General features: G+C 38.4%; 1 protein-coding gene across 2 annotated transcripts in view; it reads right to left on the bottom strand.

The window, feature by feature from the left end:
• Positions 1-596: 596 nt before the first annotated feature.
• Positions 597-19,256, bottom strand: part of TSPAN9 (tetraspanin 9) — a 365,810-nt gene continuing 347,150 nt past the window's right edge. For both annotated transcript variants that reach the window (XM_075856056.1, XM_075856055.1), the window contains 4 exons: positions 14,598-14,699; positions 14,329-14,460; positions 13,270-13,353; positions 597-7,124 (listed from right to left, as the gene is read on the bottom strand). In XM_075856056.1, coding sequence (XP_075712171.1) covers positions 7,053-7,124; positions 13,270-13,353; positions 14,329-14,460; positions 14,598-14,699 — 390 coding nt within the window. In that variant the 3' untranslated portion in view covers positions 597-7,052. The remainder of the gene's footprint in view (positions 7,125-13,269; positions 13,354-14,328; positions 14,461-14,597; positions 14,700-19,256) is intronic.

The following is a 19,256-nucleotide window of genomic DNA, read 5'->3' as shown; positions in this document are numbered from 1 at the left end:
CTGGAACCCTGACAGAACAGGAAAAACCGGCAATGTGAACAGAGCCTTAATTAAATAACCAAGGTAACATAAATCCTCAAAATTTAGCTACTGAAAAAAGTTAATAAATATTTAGCATATGTATATTGTAAAATATCTTGACTCGGTCAATAAACTCCTAAAAACATGCCAGAAAGAAAAAAGCTATTAAATGCCAAGAATATTTTTCAATCTTTTTTCTATTTTCTTTTTTTTTTTTTAAAAAAACAAAAAATAAAATCAACTGTCCTAACAAGCAAAAGGTGCAATTTCTTTTTAAAAATAAGGAATAAATGTAGAAACTAAAAATAAACTAAGCACTAATGAAGAATTATATTTTACAAGATAAATATTACAATTTGATGTATGGTTGGTTTTTGTGATTATATGTATTGATTTAGTACAGTTGCCTATCTGTAATATTGTATCTTTTTAAAATCTAACACGCTGACGACAGAAAAAAACATCTTCAAATTTGGTGACCTATCTAGTCTATTGTAACAATTTCTAAAAAAACAAACAACTAATTTTAAAAAAAAATCTCAAAAAAAGAAAAGAAATAGATTATGCCACCACAGCAAAAATTTAGCAAATACATTTATAAAAATAATTTGAAAGAAATGCAACTCAATCAATGTAAATGTACAATATTTTAAGAATGTGTTACATAAATACATTTTACAAAAACCAACCAGTAGGTACATTTAAGATTTATAAAGTATCCTGCATGAACTTTAAAAAGGATGAATTCTGTAGCGGAGATTGTATTAATAACAATTCTGATATTTATAAAGCTTAACATACAGAGAAACTTTTTCAAATAGTCAATTTTAGCTGAAAAGCTGTCAATAGACATCAGCTCCACAAAAAGCTTCACCCTAGGAGCAGGTCATTTGTTTAAATCAGTCTGAGCTGCAATACTAATATAGCCCATGAACAAGAGTGGCGCTATTTCTCTTACATCTCCTTTAAGCCATAATTAAATATAACTCAGAGAGTTAACAGGCAATCCTTAAAGTGGTTGTCTCGTGAAGACAACCCCTTTTTAAAAAGAAGCCTACCCCTCGGAGATCAGCTCTTATCGCCGGGGGAAGCCATACATTTCCTCTGTGGCACCCAGTGGTTGGACTCGGTCATGCCATTCAGCCCATTTACCAACCTCCCTTGTATTAAATATATGGGTCTGCCACAACATGTAGTCTACACAGCTGTTTTTTGGGGGTAATTTATAGAGACAGGAAGTATAAATGTAAAGGTATTTTGATTAAATAATTAATGTGGGGGGTCAATAATGATGGACTAATTAATTTAATTTACTCTATTGGTAAATCGGTGACATCGACTTTACTGGATATCATTAGTTCCATTAAAGGAGTTGCCCAATTTGTAAAACCTTCTTTCGTTAGAAGACTCCTCCAATGATAAGACAATCACTAGGTACCCCATTTCTGTGGGCTAAAGTTGATCGGTGATCAACTTTAATCTGTGGGGAACCTGGAAGCAAGTGTACAATTCTCCTGCAGTGCCACCACAGGAGGAATAAAGCATTGCACAGTGCTCAATGAAAGGAATGGGCCGTTATTGTAATGAATGTATGTGCTGGGTCCTCCAAAGAGAGAGGATCTTTTTGTAGAGAATCCTGAATGGAGGATCGCACTCTATAAACTCAAAATGCCCTTACAGGGTATTAAAAAAAAGGGTTTTCTAAAGCAGACAACCCCCGTTAAATGATGATGGGCCGGCATACACACCAACATTGGTTTATCCGAAAACTTTGTCCACAACAAAGCTGCAGTTAAGAGAAGACTAGGCCGCAGATAAAACAATGTCCAACCTCTGTAAAGAACTTTCGACACCTTCTTGATAGCAGCAAATATGCTTGTGTCAGGTTCCATTCTGAGAATGTAAATCTGACCTTGTGGTCCCAATTCTTTTTATAATTTTTTTTATTAACATTTAAAGTAAACTGTTTTTCAACCTCTTCTCTTCGTCTATTTTGATCTTAGGCCAACTTTATCATCACCAAAAAATATGAATATGATTGCATGGGACTTAAAAATTGGCACCTTTTCTTGAAGTCAGTGTCCACCTTTTAAGACCATTTCATTTCTAGGTCCAAAATTCAGTGCAGATAAATTTCCTAATAAATATTTTTAAGGTTGAAGCTCTGTGTTTCTGATACGGATCTCCATATCCCCTGCTCCAATTCACATAACCATAAAATGTTGGCTGCCTGCAGCCACCAGTTACTGCATACTCATATAAGCTCCCCCTAGTGGTAGCTGCAGGCAGCCACAAATCTCGAACCTGTTAAAATAATTTTTGGGCCTATTTAGAAGTGATGAGTAATACTTGTTTGCCTTTTTCTTCAAAAACGATATTCACAATTTCAAAGGAATGCTAGATTCATACAAGAAAATAAGAAAGGTCAGTCACTTCCCAAAAGCTTCCTACATGAAAATGAATGATAAAATAGCAAGTAAATAATTAAAAGGCCGAGTATTTTCTAAAGTTAGATTTTACAGTCACGTTTTAGAACTGTTCACCCAGGCCATTAAAAGTCACTCTTAATCATGTACATGTGACCAGTGGAGGTCCAACACCTGGTGTCCTGATGATCCCGAGAAAGATGGGTTCCTGTTGTCTGCTCTCAAAGGAGAAAGTGCGGTGCACGGCCCACTGATCACATGTTTATGACACCTCTGATTGGCATTTTTACAAAAATATTTTACTGGACAATCCCCTTTCATTTAAAATCTACCCCGTTAACATCATCCAGTTTTGCAATCTAAGCAACTATCATTTGTTGAGTTAAGGATGAAGTAAGAGTGAATGTCCAACCTTGAACACCATTTTTTAAAATCTAAATAGGTCCAACATTCTGTGCCGATTCATTTCTTAATATATCATCATGGTAGTTAGAGCCTCAATTTTCTAATACAGAGCTCCCAATCTCCTGCACAGAGCGTAAAATAATAAAATTCTGGTTGCCTGCTGCCTCCACTAGGGGGAGCTTAAGAGATTATTATATAGATTGTATAAAGCCGTATACAATATGCTCCTAATGTCCCCCTAGTGGTGGCTGTAGGCAGAAAGATTTTAACTTTTAATGGAATTTCAAGCTCTGTATCAGAGAAACTAAGCTCCGACCATAATAAACATATATTAATACATTAATCAAACAGGATGTTAAACTTCAAAATTAACATAGTGTTAAAAAGTGGACATTTACTTTAAGTTTTCCAAGACAGGGATTTTTAAGGGTTCTATAGAGTAGAAATGAGCTTGACTTGGTAGAAGTGGTATAAAAGTCATGATGTAGAATTAGACTAGAGATACAACACATCTATTGACCGCTATATCTAGATGGTGGCAGGTCAGACAAAAGTTGCAGTCAATTCCACCTATGTATTGATTGCCTGCAGCATTTAATCATGCACAATGGCCCACTTTTATTAATAATTATTTAATGTTAAAGGAACACTCTGGGGAGTACTGTGTTATGCCTGATGCAGGGCCTGAGGGGTGGAGCATGACACAGAAATTCTCTCTTTGGTGCCCTTTGAATTTTTGTGTCCTGCACCGCCCACTTTTCCATTCAATGTATTTCCTATAGGATGCAGAGTTGTCCAATAGCTCCACAAGTCACCATCTGACTCAAGTATTTGATCAAATTTAGAACAGCGGCCATTTTTTGTTAATAAAAAGTACAAAAATTGAAGAATTGTCTTAGAACAGGATGGTATCGGATTGGGTGCTTACGGCAACACGTCTAATGTTTATACTAGATTTTATAGATGGTGCCTATTAAGCGTTCACCAATATCAGAGAGTGATGAATCTCAGTATGTCAATATAGACTAGGCAGTTTGCACCTACAGGTAAATGACTAGTTATTGAGGAATTATTTCAATTTCACCTCTATGTCGGAATGTCATTTAATACGAGGATTCTACGTCTGGTGTCACATGACTTTTTTTTTTTAACCTGGAAAAGGAAACATCACCAAGCGCACCATGTGATTGGAAGTTTCCCTTAATACAGTCATATTCTCAATAGCAGAAAAAATACACGAATTTCAAAACATTTTTCTTGTTAAATAAATTTTTCATGATTTTTTTTTCTAATGTGTTCAGTATGGGACATGACTCATTCTAATAAATACAAGCTGAACTGCTAATCCAGGATGAATAGAAGAACATCAATAGAAACGGCTTATTTCTTCTCGCTCATTGTCATGAATTTGTAAAAGCAGCAAAATGTAAGCAATGCCCAGACCACAGACCAAATTATGGGCATTGTTAAAAGCAGCAATGAGTCTAGAGGTATGTGCTTAAGTGTTTAGCAGGAATGTCCTTTGAAATATTGTACACGGTTTCTAAATGTTGTAGAGAATCGGAAAATTATTTGTGCAAAGATATAGGTCAATTGTTTGTCTATAAATCTGGTACAGCAAAAATCCATGCAAACTGTTTCACACACTTTTTTGGTGACCCGGGGTAGACTTGCCGATATCTCATCCAAGAGGGATGGCCAGAGGGACATCTGCCTGACCTTGAACCCTATAATCCTCTTCCTTTTATACAGAAAAGAGAGGAACATCCACAAGTGTTTCCCCACCTACGAGACCAATCCTTGGCTGTAGAATTGGGCCGCTTATGGTCAGAATAAAAAAGATCACTGACTATTAGCGAATGGGTAGGATACATTCTCATGAATACTGGTTAGGTGAACAAAACGGCTGCCTTATGGGTTCCTAGAGAACTGATTGGCTCGACATGCCTCATAACTGTTTCAGCCTGAATAACATTGTGATAGGCCACATAGTCTTAAAATTTGGTTGAGCCCACCTCTCTTTTTAAAGAGGACCTATGACCTCTCCTGACATGTCTGTTGGTAAATACTTGTATTCCTCATTAAATAATTCTGTAGCCTCTTTTCTTAAAACTCTACATTGTACCATTCCTTTGTTATTTCTCCTAAAACTTTATGAATAAATTGACAACTGGGTGTTAGCAGTTGGGGGTGTGTCCCTATACAGACTGTCCAATCAGTGCTGACTGAGTGAGACTGTAGGGACACGCCCCTTTGACAAGGGGAATGGTCACACCTAGCAGGCAAGTTATTAATACATTTTTAAGATGAATAACAGAGGAACGGCACAACACAGAGTTCTAAGAAAATATATTCCAGAATTGTTATTTCATGGGGAATACAAGTATTTACTAAAATAGACATGTCAGGAGAGGTGAGAGGTGTACAAATGTACTTTAAGTTCCTTAGACATAGACATCCAATATAAAACTTTCTCAGGCAATAGCTAAAAGTCATTGTTTCATCATCAGCTCTGTACATCATGAATTGCTACTTACAGAAACGTATTTTCATCAGTGCCAACATCATCTACCCAAATATGTGGTAACTGTCTGGATACACGAGACCTACTTTCCAAGTCCCTCTGGAATTATAACTTGCATTTTTTTGTCCTCAAGTACATAATACTATTTATGACAAGCGGGATCCACTGTAATATTAATGCCACTTCAAAATTCTAAGAACTGAACTGTAAAATTGCAAATGAATTGTTGCTTTAAAGTGCATTTCCACCCAAAGTAATATGTATATAGGGATACAATCAGCATTGATTTCAAAATATAACTGGGGGCCATTTTTAAAAATGAATCACCCCTAGTGCTCTCGCACACGAACCGAGATCGGGCTGTGAAAAACTGTCCGAGTGTCGGCTGGATTTCCCGACCCGACCACGGTGCAGGAAAACGGGGCTCCTGGCATCATAGACATTTTATGATGCTAGGTGTCCCTGCCTTCCCACGGAACTGATGTATCATTTTGTTCAGTTTGGAATAGCAGCTCCGTGGGTAGGTAGGAGCACCTAGCATATAAGGAGTCTCGTTCACCTGTACCACGATCTGGCCGGGAAATCCAGCCGACACACGAACCGTTTCTGCATTCACACAGCCATAATGCGGCCACATTTTAGTGTCTAAATTAAGCACACAACACCCACCGCATTATGGTCATCTGAATGCGACCTCAAATGTATTTTTTCATGGCCCTGATATTTTGCTTTTAGGCAGGGGCCACATTTAGGCCTTTTTTAGGTCCTGCTGTCCAGGCTAATGGAACTATGTTACTGCTTACAGCCGTGCTTAGAACAGTGGTTGCCACTTTTTAGCCCTGATAATATAATTTAGGTGGAACGAGACTTTAAAATGACAAATTTACATTTGAGTCCAATACATGACTATAAAAATAACTGAATATAATCAATATACCTTTACATTGTAAAAAAAAAACAGTAACATCTTTGATGCAAACCCGTTAGCTGAAGGTATCTTGGCTATGGTATATAAACCAAAAACTGTTTTTTAATTATTACATTGTATCTGAAATGTTAACACTAATGCTCATTTCGGAACCTATATACTGCAGGTGCATTCTTTAAAGATCACACAGAACGTTGTAGTTTTGTGGTTAAAATAATATCGGTGAAAAATGAACCAAAAAGGAGCAAAAACAAAGAAAATCTAAAAGTTCAAAAACATGTCAATGAAAACGCTAATCCTAATCAGAGTAACAAAAACATGTCCCATAAGGTACAAAAACATTTCAGTCTGTTCCATGTTAACTGGCCCATATCACAGGTGTGGGGGGCTCCAGTTTTCAATGGCTTTCATAAGTCCTACATTTTGTAGTTCTTCGCCAATATTTTTGAAATTCAAAAAGTTTCCAGAAGCATGAGCATATCTGTCATGTATTGGTAGAAGTCTTAAGTGTATTAGTAAGCAAAGCTCATTCTTTTTCAGACGTTCAAGAAGAGTGTTAGAGCAGCAAACTGGGCTCTATGCATTTTCTTTCTTCTTTGGCAAATTAATAGCAGGTGTGAAAACAGAAGTCAGGTAACGGTAGAGTTTCGGTTGTGACGGTCGTCTGGTGACGATTGTTCAGATTCCTTGGTTCTTGACATTGTTTATGGCAAAGTGTATTTATACAAGTCTTTTTTTGAAAAGCCTCCTAGGCGTCATATTTTTTGCCAGTCCTGTGGATTTGCTGGAAGAGGGTCATAGAAAAGGCCATTCCAAGTATCTAAAAAAGACGACAAATGGAATAAAGTCAATATTATATACTGCAGACATAAACCTCCTGTGGATAAACACGTTCAATTTATACAACGGGATTACTTTATGTTTCATGGCCTGTTGCTGGTACTGGTATCCAAGGAACAGTAAATCTGTTTACTTAGTAATGTATTTATCAAGGTTAAAAAAAGACGTGACCATCAAAGGTTCGCTAATTCCCCGGACTCTTGTAATTATATTGATCCGGAGATGGTTGGATGAAAGACCTTGGTGCAATTCTTTCAAGTACTCGATATAAAGGACAACAATAACTTCTCTCTTGGCTCGGAAATTGAAATTGGAACTCTTAATACGCGAGGACGTGTTCTTCATCACCGGACCCTAAAACAGAAATTGTATCTCCTCATAGTGAAATGTACATGCTGTATTTAAATGAATGATGAGGGTCTCAAATATCCGTCTGTAAAAATAGAATGATAAAAAAAAAATATTTCCAAGGAATGGGATCTCCTCTCCTAAAAGTGTTTTTTGTTGCATCTGTTGAGGAAAAGGACTAAGGACGGTAGCAGAGATGCAGCTTAGTGATTATTGGATTAAAGGTATTGACTAGGGTTTTGAGGATTTTGGCCTTCTCCATTTAGTTTATAGAGCTTTTAAAGGTCGATCCAAACTTCCTGACACAGGAGAGCTCCAGCTTTACGTTTCAGTTAAACAATTGGGATTGTGTTTCACTTTAAAAGTCCTGGTGACCATTACAGGGCATCTGTCCATGTCATAAACCATTTGAACTATTGACCGCTATGAGGGTTACTGAACTTATCATGGAGGACAATTGGGAAAAAAATTCTTTAAAAGTCAGCTGTTGGCTATTATTGTGTCCAGTACCAGATTTACATTTTAGGAGCCTGTTGGCACAGATTGTCTAGTGCCTTAGACTCCTTCATGTAAGCCACAACCTAAAGGGGTTATCCAGTTTAGAAAATCCATTTTCATATACCCTATTAGAGAATTCTGAGATAATAAAGGTGGTTCCCTGTTTCTGATCCTCATCTCTTGGCCAAAGTGGAGAGCGGTTACAAAAAGCATCTCTCGTTCTGGAGGACCTATCCTGTCCTGCATTACACTGACAACACATTGATATGAATGGGCACTGTGTAATACTTAATTTCCCCTGTGGTGGTGCTGTAGGAAAATGGAACACTTATTGCCAGGTTTCCTCACAGATAGCAGCTGATCGCTGGGGGTCCCAGCATGGGGACACTTTGTGATCAGCTTATTGTCAAGTGACCCTTCTATCAAGTAGGGATTATACAATGCAGAGTATGAATAACCATTTTCTCAGGGCCGCCTATAGGCCTACTGTGCCTACATGTAAATCTGACCCTCATTGTGTCCCACTGAATTAGACTTCCTGATGGAATGGAATGAAATGGGTTCAGATGCACAACATTGGGCAACCATTTCCTTTGCGTAGCTCTAGACTTGTTGGCCGTCTTAAAGATAAAATAGCAGGAAACTCTCGTCATTCTTCCAAGAACACGTTAAAATAATGCTTCTTAAGCTGAGCACAGATTCAGAAGCCACATCTAGCCATACTTGACCGGCATGTGATAATTAATATGGAAAATAATCTCTAACATATCCATAATATTCTTGTCATAACATAATCAAGCCGTGTTATCACTGAAAATGTAAGATTTCGGACGTGCGGTACCAGCAGGGCAGGAATTGTTGTTAGGATCAGAGGGAGTGAAGCTGTCCTACCAACATCTGCTCATATTTGGCCACCTTAAGAATACAAGCAGCCAAATGGAATACTTTCCATAATTTGACCAGGCAGCCAGATCATCTCCGAGCTTGTTGTAAAGGGACTTGGTAGTTAGTGAGAAAATAATGGCGCAGTCACGTTGCATTAGGTCAATTAAAGTCGTCCTCAGGCTAAATTCTGCTACCGATACGGTAATGATCCAAACTATTCTGATCTGTTTATTTTCCGATACTTTAGTATTGCAGTTATAACCAGCATGTATGGTCATCATCATTGAATTAATAGAGTACAAGCACTGATGTTTCTGTTCCCTTAATTTAACAATTAAATCTTGCCATTTGCTCCAATTAGCCACGATGAATATATTCCAGATGAAGCAGAGCTGCACCGGTTGTTTAAGAAGGACAAAATTGGGTAAGAAAAATAAAGTGACTGTTGAAATCTTACATTGCCAGAGGGATTAAGATAATTTCCTGCACATAAATGCTGATTGCTACAAATGCTGACAGTACAATAGAAGGGCTAGGCGGGCAGCAACAGCCTGAAAATATGCCATAGCAAATGCAGAAATCTAGCACTGAAGGTTCTCATGTAAACACGGTTTTGCTTACGATCTAATTAAATCTGACCTCATCTAGTTATAATACTACAAACCTACACAATATTTAGCAGGTTTTATTGCCATTCAAAGTGCCATTTAAAAGCATGTGAATTGATCTACCGGGGCGTTGCTGTGACTCCTTAAAGGGGTTCTGCGCTTTGGACAATCCCTACTTGTTAGGAGGGTCCTTTAACAATAAGCTGATCACAAAGTGTTCTCCTGCTGGGACCCCCAGCAATCACCTTTTATCTGTAAGGAAGTGTTTAATTTTCCTGCAGCACCCTCACAGGGGAAATTAAGCATTACACTGTGGCCATTTACATGAATGGGTTGTCTGTGTAATGCAGAACAGGACGGGTCCTCCAGAGCAAGAGATGCTCTTCAAAACCATTCTTTACTCTGGCCAAGAGATGAGGATCCTGAACAGAAGACCCCCCTCTATTAACTCAGAATTCCCTAATAGGGTGTATGAAAATGGGTTTACGGAATTGGACAACGCCTTTAAGGCACACAAGAGGAGCTGTAATTTTCATACAACACACGCTTTTACGCTTTTGGATTATCACTTTATAAAGAGCATCTAATAGGGGTCCGTCTGGTGACAGATTCCATTTAATCTTGACATCGGTAAAATGGTAGTCCGTCATCCACTATTATAGCCATTGATGTCTGTAAACATTTGTCTTTTTCAGTTGCCATAATAATGATACCTGAGCTATCTTATCTCTATTGTGGAGTTGATTTGAATCTGTTATTCCCTGTTATCAACCATTTCAGGCTGGGAAAAGTTTGACTGCAATGTCGGACTGGGTTTCCCAGGGTCCCACCAGAGGAAAGTATTTTGAGGGCCCACTCTCCACCTACACAGGATATATTATCAATAAGGTTATTTGTGATCCAACCTATAAGAAATATACCCTAGTGTCCCGTGATTGGCTCCAAAGTCACCTCCAATTGGGGTTGTCTTCTGCTGGACCTTTCAGGCTTATTATTGTGTCAGAGAATGGGACCACTGGAGGGTACTCTGGTGGGCCAATCTGACCTTGGCTGAATCTAGGCTTATTGGCTATATGTCTGTTCTGGTAAAAACTCCTTCACCACAACTGTCTATAGTCTTCAGAACCTCTGGAAACAATAACGTCTAGGTTAAAGGACCATAAAAATCATTCAATGTTTTTTTTTGGTCTCACAGGGTTTCTACTATCACGATTATTAATGGATGATCTGATTGTGCTCTTCAGTAGCCGTCACTAAAAAGATTGTCACCTTTCTAAATTTTGTGTCCCCTGATGTTGAATTTCCATGTGTGATCCCAGGAGGAGGATAGACCATCAATGAAAAATGTCGGAAACAGGGGCGTGGCTAAAGGTTGGGGCTGGTGGTGCATGTGCCAGGGGGCCCAACAAAGCTCTCTGCCTTGGTTGGGGTATTTAGAGAAAGGACTAGGGCAGTCAACTTGCTCTTTGCACCGGATAAAGGGTAGCCTAGCTACAACTCTACCTGGAAGACCCTTCGGCTTGGTTCTGCCTCATCTATATTATGCCCTTTGGAATACTGTGTTACGGGTGGGAAGAGGTCTGGTGGACTTTTTAAGTAACCTGTGAAATGTAATCTTGTCTCATTACACGTGCACTATATTCCTTTCCCATAATGCAGTATGGTTGTCACAGCTCAGAGGTGAAATAATGTCTACCATGACTCTTTAAAGAGACCCGCTTCTATCTTTAGAAAATGTATCAGTGGAAAGATTCTTTTTTGTAAAGATTAAATGAGGCATATATTACCCTCCACGAGCTACGGGGCAGACCGTCTTATGCTTCATATACATTTCACACCAAAGGTATTTGAGTTTAAATAAAGTTTAATTGAGCTTATAAACAATAAAGAAAAAGTGAGCAGCTTTAGGCAGATTTCAGCTCCTGCTTGCTCCATTTAGGCCGGATTTAAAGAAAGTTAAATAACACTATCTGCATAAAGGTGCTGTAAAGCCAATCATCCGGACATTAACGACACGCACTCCCGTAGAAACATCCCTGCAATATATTGCTATTAAATCCAGTAATGTCCCAATGTTGTACGGCAGGAGACGGCCGTCTGCTATTCAATTACAAAAACGTTATTATTATTTTTGAAAATGATCTATTACTTTATATTCCTGACCCACTTTAATACTATGAAGTTTACTTTTTTTTTTATAGGGCATTTATTATAGGCTTTCATTGGCATTGCCACTTAGGACCCTGGAGGGCAGTAATATTTCAGTGACCAATTTGCGAGAAAAGAGACAAGTGACCTATTTAAAAAATGATGGGAAGCCGGCAACTTTGTGAAGATGAGTCTACAGAGACATTGTTATATTTGCCCTTGAGATGGTTTAAGGGCCACTAAAGGGGAGGTATATAATACCCAACATATAACAGCCAATAACGACACCTAGACATGCACAGAACAGTTCTCCAGGCTGCTGAACCACTGGAGGTGCATCAATTGGCAGTTTATCTGTGGGCACCTGATTATGTGGAAAAATACTTACCTAGGTCCTTTTTACTGTGTCTTTAGGCCCTGCTCTTGAAGTGTATGCTTATACATTGCAACTCCTATCTATCTATCTATCTATCTATCTATCTATCTATCTATCTATCTATCTATCTATCTATCTATCTCATATCTATCTATCTCATATCTATCTATCTCATATCTATCTATCTCATATCTATCTATCTATCTATCTATCTATCTATCTATCTATCTATCTATCTATCTATCTATCTATCTCATATTTTATACCTATCTATCCATCCATATATCTAGTTATCCACTAAACAGCATATGCTCACTTTACCAGAGCAAACAAGAAATTAAATTGGAAAAGCAGTGAACAAAATTGGTTTCCTGTCTAAAAGCAACTAATACACAATAATGAAAATACTTTTAATAACCCATCGCTGTCCCATATCTGACCACCTCATGCTAATACAGCAGCTGTGCTGGCTTCAATATGAAATTATATCTGCTAAGGGTAACAGACACTTTATTGCTCCACCTAAACTAATATATCTGTGAGAATTCAACATGCTATAAATGAAGCTTTTGAGTTGGAAGTCTATTTTAAATTGCTCTTTTAACGTTTTCAGTTCTGAACTGTCCATATTAAATGGTTTGTGTGACCTCAGAAATATATCCTGCAGAATGAAGATTATGACTCTGTTCCGCATCATTACATTGGAGACAACTGACCATTATAAGGATATTTCCTTAAAAATCTATTTGACTCAATGGACCACTAAGTCATCAGAATTGTCCCAGGATTAGGGGGGTTAAAAAGTGACAACTGTCCTGTCTACCATATTTAGTCACCGAGAGGGGTTGTCACTTATTCTTTTCTTCGACCCTGAAAAGAACACACCACAGCATTTTGCGAATGTCGGACAGGGATTTCTTGGTCCACCAGAAAAAGTGATTCTGAGGGCCCAACCTCCATCTATACAGAACATGTGCATGTCCAATATTAATTGCGTTGTTATCCCTGGACATATCATCAGTAAGATCTAATAGCTTATTTGTAAATCATCCCATCAAAAATAGACACTAGTGGCAAGTGATTGGCTCCACAGTCAATTCCAAATGGGGTTGTCTTCGGCAAAACCTATGGGGCCCATTAATGGGTCAAAGTGTGGCCCACCGGAGAATCCTCTGGTGGGCTAGTCTTACCCTGCATATTACTAACTAAAACAAGAGAAATTACAAATACTGGAGAACATAATAAAAAAAGAGCTTACATACCTGTATTATAAGTATACACATCCCAATGGTACCAAGGACATGTTTGTTGTCATCAAACCACATCTTCACTTTCTCGTAACAGCCCTACAGAAAATGCCAGAGTTAATTGACATCAGACGTAATGTTTTTCTAGCGGAAAATATGTGTTTATCCCTGAACTATTACACTTACTAGTACTTAGAAATAAGAAAATGTCATGAATTTACACTACAAGACTAATACTTATTATTTTACATCATGTTCCACAAACAGCTGAAAAAGAGAGAATACATAAGGTCAAGAAAGCAAAATATTACTCAGCTTTCATACTTTGTATACAATTTTCACTTGAATCTAGATAGCTTAATGAGATTAGCAAAAATAATCTACTTTTTTACAGAAACAGCGCCACTCTTGTCCATAGGATGTGTTTGGTAATGCAGGTTAGCCCCATTTACTTGAAAGGGGCTGAGCTGACATATCAGAGACATCCCAGTGGTACAGTGTCTGGGGGAAAAAAATCAGACCTTCATGATAATCTCATACAACCCCTATAATATTTCTGACAGATCAAGTTTTCTTGATGGATCCAACTCTACGCCCCACTTTTCCTTATACAAGTCAATTGGGAGTCAATGATCCTAATCCCACGAATGTCATGTGCAAGGGAACTGCATGTAAACTTTATGGGAGCGAAGAGTCATAAAGGGGACCACCAATGTAAAGTTGTGAGAAGTGCCGTCAATAGGCTCATTTGGAGACCCAACTTGATGCCACAAAGATGGAAATCTGATATTTTTGCATCTAAAGTAACAGAGTGGATCAGATCAATAGATATTTATGCTGGACATGTTCTGTCTAGAGATGGTGATTGTTCTTTCAAGGCAGGCAATGCCTAGATACAGATGAATGACACCTGGTCTACTGTTTCTTAACTGGAGAAAGGGTCCCATCACGTGGGACCTCAGAGCAGTTTTTACTTCCCATACTGAAAACCTTCCTAGTCATGGAGAAGTTAAAGTCTGGCAGATTTATGTCCTGAAAACTGTTCTAATGTATCCACGTCCAAGTCATACTCACTGTCTTCCATACTAAGCTGGTAGAATTATGGCCGCAATCCTGAGAGTTTTCCATGCAGCATCGATCCGGAACTGTGTTCTCTCCCAGTACTGGATACCAATCAGTATAATCTGTCACTCCACAACAGTGCATCTGAAATTAACCCGAATAACCACATAAATATCTCTACACCCACACCCACGCACTCGCACACGCACACGCACACGCACACACACACACACGCGCACACATACAATATACGATTGACACATGAAGATCAAGAAACCTACCTCAGCCTGAATAATGTTCCAAGCGTTCTTCAGCCCAACATTATTTTCGGTATTGTAAAGCAATAAACCGTCTTTCAAATCCTGTTTTGCATTCTCATTGACCTAGGAGAGAAAAAGACAAATATAAGTATAGACATTTCACTGGGAACAATAGTAGAGGTCATGCTTAAAGAGGCTCTGTCACCACATTATAAGTGCCCTGTCTCCTACATAAGGAGATCGGCGCTATAATGTAGGTGACAGCAGTGCTTTTTATTTTAAAAAACGATCTATTTTCACCATGTTATTAGCGATTTTAGATTTATGCTAATGAGTTTCTCAATGGACAACTGGGCGTGTTTTACTATTGACCAAGTGGGCGTTGTACAGAGGAGTGTATAACGCTGACCAATCAGCATCATGCACTCCTCTCCATTCATTTAGTAAGCGCTTACGGATCCTTTTAGATCCTTATGTGCTGTCTTATACTAACACCTTAACGATACTGAAGTGTTTAGACAGTGAATAGACATTCCACGGGCTGTCTATTCACAATCTGTGCACTTCGTTACTGTTTCTGTGGTAGTTACAGCAGAGCAAGCGTAATCACCCTGTAATCTGTCATTTACAGCGTAATCCCGCGAGATTACACTTGCCCTGCTGTAACTACCACCGGGCAATTTAGTGCATTATATGGACAGCCCATTGATTTTAATGCACACCATGTAATACTTCATTTTTCCTGTGGGGATGCTGTAGGGGAGTTAAATACTTGCTGCCAGGTTCCCCTTAAATTTACAGCTGATTGCTGGGGGTGCCTATAATGGAAAACCCTGGGATCAGTTTATTTTTTGGGTGACCCTTCAAACAAAAAGGGATTGTAAATAGTGGAGAATCAATCACTTTACCTAAAAAAAGGTTAAAAATTATATTTCCCATTGACCTATAAATAGTCGGTTAGGTCACAGAAATAAATAATACAATGGCCTTGATAATTGATAGACGGGAGTGAACTTATTTATATAGGGGATTCCAAATTGCAGTCAATTATGATTTCACAAATCAAATTTATCACTTCATGTTATGGGAAAATAAGGAAGAAAAAAATGCATCGGGCACATAAATAGAACCGGGTTTACAAGTACTTGGGAAAAAAACCGCACAGACTGACCTTTACACAACTTGACAAAGTCAATTATATGAGCTGTGAATGCGTGAATACTTTCCACAATGGGTTTTTAAAATAACTGGTCGCTTAAAAGAGGGCAGCGGTTCATCCAAAATTGTATGTAACCTACATTTCTTCTCCGCTAATGCTCTCAATTGCAGCGTCGTCAAAGGAGTGTTTCTCAATTAATGTGCAGTGGAGCGTGCTTAATACAAGGTCTGTGAACCAAACGCTCCTGATATGAAAAACCAATTGTGCATTTCTCTGAACTTGTGGACAATAAACATCTGGATTTTATGAAGTTCTTGTTTCATATATTATTTTATTTCTAGAATCTTTTCAAGAAACTTGTAAAAAGTGAATTCATTGAGGAGTAATATTGAATATTTACATAGTAAAACATTTTATTTAAAGAAATATATCATCAGAAAATTTCATATTATTTAAATTAACTCAACATATTTTCTCTTTCCAATTTCTATAGCGGTGTTTTTTGTTTTTATATATATATATATATATATATATATATATATATATATATATATATATATATATATATATCCATTTAAAAATATCCTGAAAAATTGCAGTTTTCATACTGGCCACTAGAGTACACCAAAATAGGCTGATATTTCCTGTTTTATGCAGCTTACTTTTCAGTTTTGCTGTATAGACTGGGAAATTATCTGCAGAGTCATCTCATTATCATTATAGGGTGATGGATTTAATGACAGATGACAGTTCTAATGACTTACTGGAGTCGTGGAAAAGGCAGGATAGCAATATTATATACTAAACACCTATATAAGGTTATCCAGGCGCCCCTGCCTCTTACTGGTCTCTGGGGGAGGGGCTGTACTCTCTTTCTGGAGACTATATGTCTATTGACAATATTCTGACAATTACACATTTATTACAGCTGCCATAAAGCACACACATCCTGCTGCACTGTCTATATAGTCAATACAAGCAGGATGTGTGTGCCTTGAATATGGCATTCCCCGGAAAGTTTGTTCATGTTGTCACTTTTGTAAAAATGGTCACCACAACGGAATAGAAAACTACCAGGAGATGTAGGCCCTCTGTGTGCCACTATATGGTACCTCTGTATGGCATTGTGTTTTGGAGTTCCTCTCGTCTAGAATGTAATAAGTAATAAAGCATCGGATCAGGGGCATAATGATCGTGGTCTCAAGGCCCGCCGCCTACTATGGCAGAGCAGAGAGCCATTGGCTCCCTGCTCCGCCACTAACTCTAGTAAGTCAAATGCGGTTTAGGTCTGCACCGGGCAGCAGACAGGAGACCAATCAACTATATGGGGGCACCTATCTACTATATGAGGGCCTAACTATTATATTGGGGCACCTAACTACCATATGGATGCACCTATTATATGGGTGCACCTATATACTATATAAGGGCACTTAACTACTATATGGGGGCACCCAACTATTTTATGGGGCACAAAAGAGGAGAACTACTGTATGGGGGCACAAAAAAGGACTACTACTGTGTGGGGGGTACAAAGGAGAATGAAGGACTAATACTGTGTGGTGGCAATATTACTGTTTAGGGGACACTAAGAGGAGCATTATTACAGTGGGGCAAAAGGGGGCACTATTACTGTTTGGGAATAGGTGGGGAGCGTGATGGAAAAGCAAAACATGTCTGTGCTGTAAATTCTGCAGAGGCTAGTTGTGACTGGATAAAGAAGTTGTCATGGAGGGCTGGGCCGGATAAAGAAGAAAAGGGTAAGTAAACTATTCCAATCAGAAAAGACGTCACCTGTGAGTCACCGGATGTAACTGTACTGTATTCACTTATATGACTGTTGTAATATTAATCTTTGTATAGTGGATTTTATTCAGTAACAGTATGGTGATATTATTCAGTCACTACGTAGTAGTAATATGTGGTCATTGGGTGGAGGTATTATTCAGTAACAGTATGGTGTTCTTATTCAGTCACTATGTGTTGGTAATATGTGGTTATGGTGTGGCGGTATTATTCAGTAACAGTATGGGGGTATTATTCAGTCACTATGTGGTTATGGCGTGGCTGTATTATTCAGTAACAGTATGGGGGTATTATTCAGTCACTATGTGGTTATGGCGTGGCTGTATTATTCAGTAACAGTATGGTAGTATAATTCAGTCACTATGTGGTCGTTACATGTGGTCATGGTGTGGAGGTTTTATTCAATAACAGTATAGTGGTATTATTCAGTCACTATGTAGTGGTAATACAGTATGTTGTCATGGTGTGGTGGTATTATTCAGTAACAGTATGGTGGTATTATTCAGCCACTATATAGTAGTAATTTGTTGTTATGGTGTGGAGGTATTATTCAGTAACAGTATGGTGGTATTATTTAGTCACTATGTGGTCGTTATATGTGGTCATGGTGTGGTGGTATTGTTCAGTCACTATGTGGGGTTAATATGTGGTCATGGTGTGACGGTATTGTTTGTCCCTTGTATAGCGGTGTATTTGCTAATATTGGCATTGGTATACTGCTTTTGTGCATTAACAGTATGGTGATATTTGTTCCTTGTATAGTGGATAGTGATATTACGTGGTAACTTAATGACAGTAAAGTTTAATTATAATTCATAGAATCTTGTCTTATGGCTATGTTTTCTTTAAGAGTATGTTCACACGTAGTGACCAAAAATGTCTGAAAATACGGAGCTGTTTCCAAGGGAAAACAGCTCCTGATTTTCAGACGTTTTTTAAGCCACTCGCGATTTTCGCTGCATTTTTCACTGTGTTTTTTACGGCCATTTTTGGAGCTGTTTTTCAATGAAGTCAATGAAAAACGGCTCCAAAAACGTCTAAAGAAGTGACATGCACTTCTTTGACGTGGGTGAATTTTTACGCGCCGTCTTTTGACAGTGACGCGTAAAATTACACTTCGTCTGAAGAGACCGTAAAACCCATTGCAAGCAATGGCCAGATGTTTGCAGATGTAATGGAGCCGTCTTTTCAGGCGTAATTCGAGGCGTAAAACGCCTGATTTACATCTGAATATAGGTAGTGTGAACATACCCTAAGACTCGAAACGCCACTGGGGCCCACACATCCGAGCAACAAGCCAGTGGGTGGGAGATTTGGGGCCCAGATGCAAAATTATACCTGGGGCCCATATGATTCTAGTTACGCCACTGCATCTGATGCAGCATACCTTGATTTTTTTTTCCGGATCCATATGGAATCCATCAGAAAAAATCTCTATATGCCTCAATATGAAATATGAGGCTTAAATAGGTACATTGGGGCCCCATAGACTTCTGTGGGTACCGTAATTCAGTGTACGGAGCCGTAATACAGTCATGTGCATGACCTTTATGTTTCTCTTGATACCACCAGGAATGAGTTTTTGTTTTTTTAATGTAAACTTTGATATCCCTGTAGATTTAATGGAGTTTTAATTGGTCTAAATGGGACCCATTACTTCTGCCGTCATTACAAACTCCACTTTTACTTGAAATTGGCTGCAATAACTTTGAAGT

Source organism: Rhinoderma darwinii, chromosome 3 (genome assembly GCF_050947455.1).
Source record: "Rhinoderma darwinii isolate aRhiDar2 chromosome 3, aRhiDar2.hap1, whole genome shotgun sequence".
NCBI lineage: Eukaryota > Metazoa > Chordata > Amphibia > Anura > Rhinodermatidae > Rhinoderma > Rhinoderma darwinii.
Note: the sequence above shows the minus strand (reverse complement) of the source record. Positions and strands in the feature narration are given on the sequence as shown.